The sequence below is a fragment of the Acomys minous genome (assembly GCF_964271855.1).
Source record: "Acomys minous genome assembly, chromosome: 2".
NCBI classification, from domain to species: domain Eukaryota; kingdom Metazoa; phylum Chordata; class Mammalia; order Rodentia; family Muridae; genus Acomys; species Acomys minous.
The window spans coordinates 129501005-129511841 of record NC_140484.1 but is presented as its reverse complement, the minus strand read 5'-3'; the positions used below and the strand labels follow the sequence as shown (position 1 = coordinate 129511841).

Sequence of the window (10837 nt, the reverse complement as noted above, 5' to 3'; positions counted from 1 at the left end):
CCTTCTTCTGTATCTACCTCTTAAATGCTGGGACTACAGGCATGCACTGTTATACCTGGTTATGCACGACTGGAGATCTAGCGTTCTAGGCAAGTACTCTATCAACTGAGCAACGAACACTTCGAGACTCCAATATTTCTTTTGATTGCTGCTTTTGATTCTATGGATTTTTTTTTTTTGGTGGTCATTAATCAGCAAATGGCCCACTCTGATTTTTTAAAATACTAACTGGCACATGTTGATGTCTAGACAAATGATAGCAGTTGCTTCCAGTTGACATGTCTAGGGTACTGGTGTGGAAAAAGGAACGGGAAGCACCTGGACACTGAAATAGTATAAAAGTAGCCAGAGCAGGAGAAAAAAACACAGCGAGAGGAGGAGATATGGGAGAAGTGTGTGTGGGTGAGTGCTATGGCAGGCTCTGATGCATGGGTTCCTAGGGGGGATCATTCTGCTTCATATGGAGGCATAAAAACGAGCGTAAAAGCACTGGGAACAAACAGGCATGGCCGCATATACCTCTAATCCCAGCACTTGGGAAGCTGAGGCAGGTTGCCTCAAGTTTGAAGCAGACCTGGACTATATGTCCCTGCTGACATGGTGAGAACAAGTCTCAAACAACAGCAACAACACAGAATGCAGAGGGCAAACCCACTGTGTTCACTGAGTAGGACATTTGTACAATTAAGTATCCTTTATTACATACATAAAGAATTAAAACCCGTCTGAACTTCCCTCAGTGCGGAAGCTCTTACATCGTTACATGACATGTAAGAAAATGACAGTTATGGGCTGTTCTATTCAAGATATACTCAATCAGTATAAACAATAAGCTATGACAAAGACTGCATGAACTGGGAGTCCCTAAGACGAGTGGGCACGCCATAGTTACCACTATGCACAGAGTGCATTACTGGGTGTGGCACAGTGAGTGGTCAATAAAAGCTTAGAGACCTGAACTGTATACTTAGAAAGTCTTTAAAGGAAAAGCCACACAATGCTATTGGCCTGTAATAACTGATTTATCTCTTTTATGTATACAGCATTTATCCACAGTTTAAAACTCAACTGGGGCTGGAGAGATGGCTCTGCTCTTCCAGAGGCCCTGAGTTCAATTCCCAGCCACCATGTGGTGGCTCACAACCATCTATAATGTGATTTGATGCTCTCTTCTGACATGCAGGTGTACATGCAGATAGAACATTCATATATGTAAAATAAATAAATTTGGAAAAAAAACCTTAACTGTTCAAAATTATCAGCATATTTTCTCATTACTTTACTAGCTATAAAATACTTCATATGACATGAACATGTGTTAATTTAGGTATGCTTTTATTTTTTAATTTTGAAAGTTTCCCTTAAGAGAGTTTACACTTGGACAGTGCTTTCAACTTATGAAACCCTGTCATATAACCCCATAGCTTCTTCCAACACTATAGGAGCTTTCGTCTCATTTTGTAGGTGGCTTGCAGACTTCAGAGATTGAGTAAATAGTTGAGTGTGACACAGCCAGGAACTAGAACATCAGACTCAAGCGAGGGTCTTCTATGGCTTGTATCACTTCCTTGTCACCAAATACTCAGGAAATGTTCTCGCAGGAAATTTAACTCATCATTTTGCCCAGTGCAAAAATCCTGTAATGGAGAATACGGCTGGTGGGAATTACATTTACAGAGATCACTGGCCACACATATACTAAATATATGGAAACCAGGTCTTGCCTTTTGTGGTACTGCAAAAAAAAAAAAAAGTTATGTATTAGTGCTGATCTTCAGTGAAGAATGCAGTGTGCTTCAGTTGTCTTGTGCTGTGGTAAATGACCTATGCCTGTCTGTGTAATCCAAAAGTGAAGGAGGCTGGGATTGCTTCAGAATTCTCTCAATGTGGAGTTAAGAGTCTTTAGTAGTATGTATAGGAGGTACAGCAACCACCCTATGCTGTGAGGTGGACAGTAGGTGACTTCAAAGTTCTCCTATCAAAAACGTCTTCCCAGGACACACACACGGGAGCTGCAGGGTGAACAGCAGAGGGAAGCTCTCAGCCAAAAGCCATATTTGAAGGACATACTTCTGAGGGGTGACCTGGAGGGGGACACCACCCCAGGAAAATAGAGTTATCCAGCTGAGTTATGTACTGGAGAAGAGAAGGCCTGGGAGGCAAAAGTGTCACCACATTCCTCACTTAGTACCGAGCTACACATCAGTTTAGTTACTATTAGGCCGGGGTTTCTAATGGTAACCCCGAGGACAGGAAAAGTTCTCTCTTGAGGCGGTGCATCTAGGCTAGTGGAGTAAGTGGGAGAGCATGTGTGAGGTCCTGGGTTCAACTGCCAGGACTGCAATCAACCAGTTAAATAAACAAACAGGAAGCACCCACCAAACCTCCTTTCTGTTGGAATAAAACCAAGGCAGTGAGTTGCTATTTACTGTTTACAAGGACAGTTGGCAAATAACCCAGAATGGGGAAATAGAGAGGTTTTATATATGATGGCTGGGAAGTGGGATATGATATCTACTAAGAAATCAAAAAAACAATAACAACAACTAGGATCCTAACAAAAACAGAAAAGCCAGCATTTCTTGTGGAGTCAGCATATGCAGAAGGTTGTGTCAGCCACAGTTGTAAATAGCCCAGGTTCTGCCAAATACATTGAGCTGTGTACTTATAGTAGAAAAATAGAATAAAAATAAAAAGCTAAACTAAACTAACAACCAAAGAAATTAAACAAAATACCAGAACTTTTACTAGACAGGTATTCTAAGTTTCTATTATCAGAGGAATATTTTTGTTTGTTGTTTGAGACAGGGTTTCCCTGCATAGTTCTGACTGTCCTGGACACACTTTGTAGACCAGGCTGGCTTTGAACTCACAGAGATTCATCTGCCTCTGCCTCCCCAAGTGCTAGGATTACAGGTGTGTGCCACCTCAGAGGAGTATTTTAAAACAACAAAAGCCCATTACTTTGGAAGAATATCAGCAGTTCTCATCCAAGCTATTCCATCTTTCTATGTACATCTAAGATAATCAAAGAGGAAAATAGGATTATAAATTCATTTAAGAAACTGAGGATGGTTAGAGATGACCCTTCGTTAGTTGAGTACTTGTCTATCATGGATTTGATTCCCAGTACCACATAAACCTAGAGTGATGGTGTGGACCTGTAATCCTGGCACTTGGGAAGATAGGAATGGCTTAGGAGTTCAAGGTCATTTTCAGCTACATATTGAGTACCAGGCCAGCCTGGGCTACATAGGATCCAATCAGGAGGGAAGGAAACAAAGGTAAGGCAAAAAGCATAGTGGCGCGTGCCTGTAATCCCAGCACTTGGGAGGGTGAAGGAAGCGGATCACAGGTTTGAAGCCTGCCTAGGCTACATAATGTGACCCTGTATCCCATCATCCATCCCTCCCGAGGTTAACCGAAGCACAATAAACTGAAATAAACTGCTTGACCTAGTGCCCTTTGCCCCATTTTCAGTTTCTTTTTACTAGAATATATTTAAGCTCGTGTGTGTGTGTGTGTGTGTGTGTGTGTGTCCCTTCCACTTTAATTCCCTTCTCCCTCGGTAGAACAAAGAAATCAGAGGCCAGAGGTGTACTTTACAACATGCTGGGGTTTAAGACGCGACATTCTTTGGTTACCAGGAAGTTCTGGTTTTAGTTTCTTTGGAGGCTGAGGGCAGTGAACTTTATCTGTAGTCATTCTCTTTCTCTCTCTTAATTAAGCTATCTTTTATTTAACCCAATGAATTTCAAGACCACACCAATGAAAGGGAGCAAGAGCTACAACATACTGTTTTATGAATTAGGCAAATAAGACATGTGAAAACATTTTAGAAACTGTAAAGTGATGTCCAAATGATAGTCATAAGACTAGCAACAACCACAGAAACTTAAGGCTTTAGAAAAAAGTTACTGACAGACCTGCCTGATGTCAATTTAGGAAGCACCTGGCAGCTTTTTTTTTTTAACAAAGGCCACCAGAAACTACCCATGTGCTAATAAAAGCTGTAAATTCACTCCAAACGGAACTCTGAATAAGAGCTCTCTGGAGCCACAGCTAATAAGAGAATCCAGGGTTCCTGGCTACCACAGAATGTCCAGGTTACTTATGGAAGTTTGAACGAGTAAGGCTGGCTTTTGTTCATTTCTTAGTGCTTTCCTAACTCTTAACTTGCCGTCTAAGTTGGGAAGAAGTTACAGGTGGATACTAATCTCACTGATTTCTTTGTTAATTACACATAGCTTAGATTGTAGACTGAATACAAATATTGATCAGAAGCCAAAATACCCCACACATTTACCAATTCAATCTGTCTTTCAACTGTGTTTTTATGTTCTTACTTCATCCACTTACTTAAAACAAATACATGGATAAACAGCTATGCAATCCAAATGAAAACTACCTGAAGCAAGACATTCAGAACAGGTAGAGTTACTCCATTTTGCCAAGTGCATCTTCAATGCCTGTTCAGTCATGCTTAAATGTCTAATGTAAGACACATGAATTGAAGAGGGAAGCATTTGACAGATCCTGTTTGAGAAGGGCACAGGGCAAACAGCTCCTTGCAGATCTGTGACAGTTCAGCAGTCTCTGGGATGGATCAGACAGTGAGAGTACAGATCTGGAGTGGATTACTCACACAACTATGCTCTCCTCAGATTCATGACAACTGCCACCAGCCAAGAGGACAGTCAGATGGAAATTTCAAAAATTGAAATACAATGGGAACTAAAGATCAAGAAAATATATACATTTTAGAACATACTTTTAATTATACTCTTGAATTGCTGTGGTTACCCTTTGAAAGTGATATTTGAAAAAGTTGGGTAAATAGAATTTCATTTTTTTCTCATTGGAAATTAGTATTCCCAAGAAAAACCTAACTCAACTCAAATCAATTTTTAATATATAAAACATTAGAACAATATTATTATAGGGCTACAGAGATGACTCAGCTGCTAAGAGTGTTTGTTGCCCAATCACAAAGACCTGGGGTCCCAGAGAATAAACAACTCCCTGTAACTCCCACTCTGATAATCTAACATCCTCCTTCAGCTCCCAGGAGTCTATGCACCTGTGCGCATGTGCATAGACACAAACATGCGTGTGCACACACAAACACACACAATACTGTATAGTATTATTATATAATTCTACACTATTAAATTATACTTTTTCCCTAAAAAATTATCAGTGTAGTGCTAGTGTGGCTTTAGGTACATGCTGTAGATACCAGCACTCAGAAGGCTAAGGCAGGGGACAGTATTTTTTGGCCAGCCTTGGTATAACATAATGAGACTTTGTTTTAGTTACTTTTCTATTGCTGTGAAGAGACATCATGGCCTAGGCAACTTATTAAAAACAGTATAAATTGGGGGCGTTGCTCATAGTTTTAGAGGGTAAGGCCATGACCATCATGGTTGGGAGTATGGCAGCAGGTAGGCAAGCATGACATTGGAGCGGTAGCTCTGAACTTACATCTTATCTGCAAGTTGGAGGCGGAAAGAGGTGACCTGGAGTGGGCTTTTGCACCTCAAAGCCCACCCTCAGTGACACTCCTCCTCTAGTAAGGCTACACCTCCTTCCCAAAACAGTTCCACCAGCTGCCAACAAAGCACTCAAATATATAAGCCTACAAGGGCCATTCTCAGTCAAGCTACCACAGACCCTTTTTTTTTTTTTTTTTTTTTTTGAAACAAAACCTAGTTTTATTTTACCTTTGCTTTCTTAATACCCCTTTCGGTTTTTTCCATGTTTTACATTGAAAAATTCTAATAAGACGTACTATACATCATATCAAAGAGATTGCTTAAGCCTCAGTTTTCAACTTTGGGAAGTGATTCCACGTGCCATCTTAGTTAATACATTACAAAAAACAGCTGGGCTCACAGACCCTTTTTACACACATACTCATATTAACTGAGGCACGGTGAGCGTTTACATTGCTGGGCTTCACATTTTCATACACGTACTTAGATCACATCCCTATCCCTTGTCACCCTCTTTTCTCTGTTCCTTCCCATTGGTCCCATTTCTCTTAAATAAACCCCTTTCTACTGTCATATCTTAACAACAACAACAACAACAACAACAACAACAACATTCTAACTGGGCATGGTGGTGCATGCTTTCAATCCCAGAGCTAGGGAGGTTGAGGTTCAAGGCCAGCCTGGTCTACAAATTGAGTTCTAGGCTAGCCAGGGTCCCACAGTGAGACCCTGTTTCAAAACAAAAAGCTGGCTTCTCCGTGAGAAAACGTGTGCTATTTTTCTGAGTTAGGCTTATTTTGCTTAACATGATCTCAAGTCCTATCCATTTTCCTGCAAATGACATAATTCCATTTAAGGTGGCTGGAATGCTCCTCTGTGCAATATGCCATATTTCCCTTGTTCACAGACACGTAGGCTGCTTCTATCTTGGCCACTGTGAGCAGTGCAACAGTAAGCATGGGTGTGATATATCTCTGTGGTATGCTGCTTCTGATTCCTTTTGGTATATATCCAAGAACGGTACAGCAGGATCATATGGTGGTTTTATTTTTAGTTGCTTTTAAGATAAAAAAAAAAAAAAAAAAAAGGAATCCCCAAAATGATTTCCATAGTGGCAGAACTTACATTCCTCCCAGCAGTATATAAAGAATTCTTTTCTCTATATCCTCAGCAGCATTTGTTATTTTCTTTTTTTTTTAATTTGTTATTTTCTTAATGACAGCCATGCTGACAGGGGTAAAATGGATTCTCAATGCAGTTTTGATTTTAATTTCCTTTATAGCTAAGGATGCTGAGCATTTATGTGTGTGTACTTATCGGTCCTTTGTATTTCTTTTTTAAAATGTGTGCTTCTTTTGAGAACTGTCTGCTTAATAAATTTGCTCACTGATTGATGAGACTATGTGTTCTACTGGTATTAAAATCATGTTTTTATTCCCTATATCCAGATATATACAATTATATATATGTCAACTGCTCAGATTTTAAGTTGTTCCCTGTTGTCTTACTTGTAAGCTGGCTTTAATTGTTATTTTAGTCATTTTCCACAAATATGTCATCATCTGATAGCAATGTTTGGTTTTGTCCAACTATTGATAAAACACATACTGGGCCAAAGATGGAAATCTTTAGGCATGTGACAAGTGTTTGGCTTCAACCAGATACCCAATGTATGAACAGCTGTCAAGACAAAGAATAATTAAGTAAGTTTTGGAAAAGGCACTACTGACGGTCTGAGCGAAAGGCACGAACAATATAACATACACTGATGTCCTAAGATCTTACAACTCCTTAGCACGCATTTAAATCTGTTGTGCAACTACCAGTTACTTTTAGAAGCTCGGTGTGTTCTAGGGACTAAGAGTGACCTAAAGATTAAACAATTCTTAGTATCATTGTCCAACACGGACTGAGAGAAGGGCTCTCAGAGTTCATCTCCTTCAGAGTGAATTCTGCTGATGAAATAGCTGCGAAGCACACAGGTGATTCTGCATGCCTAAGACTCCTCACATAAACTGGTGCTGAGGCTGGAACATGGACCTTCTCACTCAGTTCTCTTTCCATCATGGCTGTTGTGATGTCCTGCCATCCTGTAAGATTAGTGTCTTGAAAATCATGAGAGACATGATTCTTGGAGGGTTTGGAATTGTTAGTGCTCTAAGCTCCTTGGACACACACACTTACTCTCTCTCTGCGTCTCTCTCTGTCTCTGTCTCTCTCTCTCTGTCCCCCCTCTCTCTTCTCTTTTCCTCTCCCCTCCCTCTCCCCCCTCTCTCTCTGTGTCCCTACTCCACAAAATTACCACTGCTATGTCAATACCAGCTGATGGTGCAAATGTTTTACATGTGCTACAGGCTGGTGGCGTGGCACAGCAGGTGAAGGCCTTTGCTGTCTAGCCCCACAACCTGAGTCTCATCTCTGGGATGCCCATAGTGGAAGGAGAGAACAGGCTCCCGGCTCCAGAAAGTTGTTCTTGGCCGTGGCACTGGTATATGGCATGCACACCCTGTCCCCACAAATAAATAAATGTAATAACTTAAAAATGAAATGTTTTCTGTCTTTAGCCATCCAAGTTTAAATATCACTGTTTTTCAAAGATGCCTTTTCTATGAAGCTTCTTGTTCCCTGCCCAGCTTTCTATCTCATATCGCATTTGAAATAATACATTTATCTCATTAGGTGTCTTTTCCAATAGATTATTAATTCCATGAAGTATCACTTCTGTTTCGCTCATAAGTGCTTAGCACCTGACACAGTACTGACATATAAAAGCAGCTCAAACAGTGTCCTTTGCAGATACAAATGGACCTCTCCCTCTAATCATGGCTGCAGCAAGCTTATGAAGGTCCTAATTATCCCTCTTGTCCTGTCCCAAACTTAGCATGTAAGTCCAGAGAAAGCTGGGACTTCATCTTAGCCATATCCTGCCTATGCATTCAGCAATAGAATGAGCATCTTTTCAAGGAAAGACAGATGGCCCAGGTACAGAGGTGCTCACCGCATCAGGCAGGTCAACCCAGCCACCCTCTTAGATGTCCTTTAACCCTTAGGTTTTGAAGTTCACTCTTTTCACTTTTTTCAGATATTAATTTTGAATTAGGTTAAGACATGGAACTTAAACAAACTGACTAAGAACTAACCAAAGAGAGGGTCAGGGTGCAGCACTGAGGTCAAGACCAGTTTGGTCTATTTCACAAGTTCCAGGAGTGTCAGGGATATATAGAGAGACCCTGTCACTCTGCAGTCCCCAAAATAATTAATCTAAGAGAGGCAGGAAGATGGCATGCTCAGTAGCTAAGGGCACTGGCTGTTTGTCCAGAGGATACAGGTTCTACTCACAGCATCCCCACAGTGCCCCACAACCATCTCTAACTCCAAATTCCATGCGATCTGATGCCCCCTTCTGGCTTCTGTGGGTACCAGGCACACAAGTGGTGTACATACGTACATACATACATGTAGACATAAACAACCACACACACACATGTAAAATTAAATTAAAATAATTCACCTGCAAGAGCTATCTAATGAAACCTTAAAAATTATTTTAGGTATGCATGTCCTTTTATAATTGATACATTTCAATTCTATAGAGTATACAACCAATATCAGGTCCACATAAATGAAGCCAGTTAAGAGTCTTTAAAAGTGTGGCATTTCCCGACCTGTGCTGTGGGTCAAACCCAGAGCCCTAAGCAAGCTAGGCAAATGTTCTACCACTGAGCTACACTTCGAGGCTAAGCATACTTTTAAACACACACACAAATACAGGTGTGTCCAAGAACTGGACACAAAGTAAGTGATTCTGTCAAGGTATTGGAACTGTCAGATCTGGAGGCCCCAAACTGGCCCTTGTTGCATTCTACTAGGCCACAGTCCACTTTTGATTAAAAATATCTTTCTTACAAATTTCATGGGAAAGGATCAAGAGGAATTTAAAAATAACTTCTTTCATAGGTATCAATTTAAAAAACCCTGTTTTATTGACTACTAGAGAATTTATAAATATCCAATATAAATGAACTACAACAGTGATTAAAGAGTCTAAATGATTAATGTTATCTCTTTTATAAGTAAAGACCAACAGCTATTAAATGCTATTTCTTTTTAGCACCCAATGAAGAATGTTTCAATTTAGAATAGCAACTGCATCTATCAATTCGTACCTTGAAAGGGAGTGTTATCTTCTATAAGGTTGAGTAAAGCCCAAGAGCAAGATTGGCATTTACTGTACTTGAAATGGCAAGGCAGAAAAGAGTAAGCATCAACTGATTTTTAGCCATTAGCTGTTTTTTTGTTTTTGTTTTTTGTTTTTTAGTGCAAAGGGAAATAAGGTACTGATGAAAGGCAAACCAAGGTGAAACATTACCACCCTATCTGAGAGGCTGAGAGAAACTTTGAGACCCAACACTTCGATGTCTTCCTTCCTTCCTTCTCTCTTTTTTCGAGATGTTATCCAAGCTCAAGTCACTCTTATGTACCAGCCTCTCCGGCAGCTGGACAACAGGCCCAGCTACTTCTTTTCTTAATTGAGGTGATAGAGTTGAAAGTCCCCTTGCTCTAAGTATTTCTTCTTGGGGGAGTTTATTTGTCCTTCAAAGCCTTTGACTTTTTAAGGAAATCAAGACCACTTCTATTTTTCATAGCACAGGAACTGTGCACTGGAATCCACATTTCCAAAGTGCAAACACCAGTCTACTACATGTATGCTCATGTGCAGAGTCTTGGCCTTGGAGTACTTGTCATTAAACGATCTTGCAGCTACAAAAGACATGAATGAGTAAATCTTGGAAAAGGGATGACATCCTTGATATTGTCCACTCCTAGGATGCACTGGAGGTAGCGTTCAAATCCCATCCCGAAGCCTCCATGTGGTACAGATCCAAACTTGCGAAGGTCCAGGTACCTGTTTTTAAAGACAGAGTCATTACTTACAAACATTTAAAGAGGTTGAATGTTTCAACAGGATTGCGTATTTTACAAGTAATTTTCAGTCATTTGTTGTTTATGTCTCTGTGGCAAAGCAGGCCCATCTTTTCATTCCACAGAGACCATACAAATAGAGAAGTTACAGAGAAATGAAAATGGAGGAGTTAGCAAGTGGCCCAGCTATCGATGGCTACTCACACAAGCAGCAGTGGGTCCTGTCGTGCCACTGTGGGCTTTGGTTATTTGCCCTTGTTTCTCGTCAAGCTACTTACGCATCATTCATGTACAGAAAACTTGCCTCATGACACTACAGAGATTTTATACTAGCCTTTTAAAAAACACACGTATTTTCTGTTTTTTTTTTTTTTTGGTATGCTAAGGACAGCATTTCTGCCTCACTCAAATCGTACCAT

General features: G+C 40.4%; 1 protein-coding gene and 1 long non-coding RNA gene across 7 annotated transcripts in view; one reads left to right on the top strand and one right to left on the bottom strand.

The window, feature by feature from the left end:
- Nucleotides 1-683: 683 nt before the first annotated feature.
- Nucleotides 684-10837, bottom strand: part of NARS2 (asparaginyl-tRNA synthetase 2, mitochondrial) — a 112503-nt gene continuing 102349 nt past the window's right edge. For 3 of the 6 annotated variants that reach the window (XM_084774183.1, XM_084774181.1, XM_084774182.1), the window contains one exon: nt 9456-10401. In XM_084774183.1, coding sequence (XP_084630309.1) covers nt 10257-10401 — 145 coding nt within the window. In that variant the 3' untranslated portion in view covers nt 9456-10256. Of the gene's footprint in view, nt 1736-9455; nt 10402-10837 lie in introns of those variants that run through there. The other 3 variants (XR_014777594.1, XR_014777595.1, XR_014777596.1) reach the window with 3 other exon arrangements.
- On the top strand, nt 1742-5694 carry LOC311593108. Its single transcript, XR_014777599.1, has 2 exons — nt 1742-2764; nt 2809-5694. It is a non-coding gene; the product is annotated as an uncharacterized lncRNA (long non-coding RNA).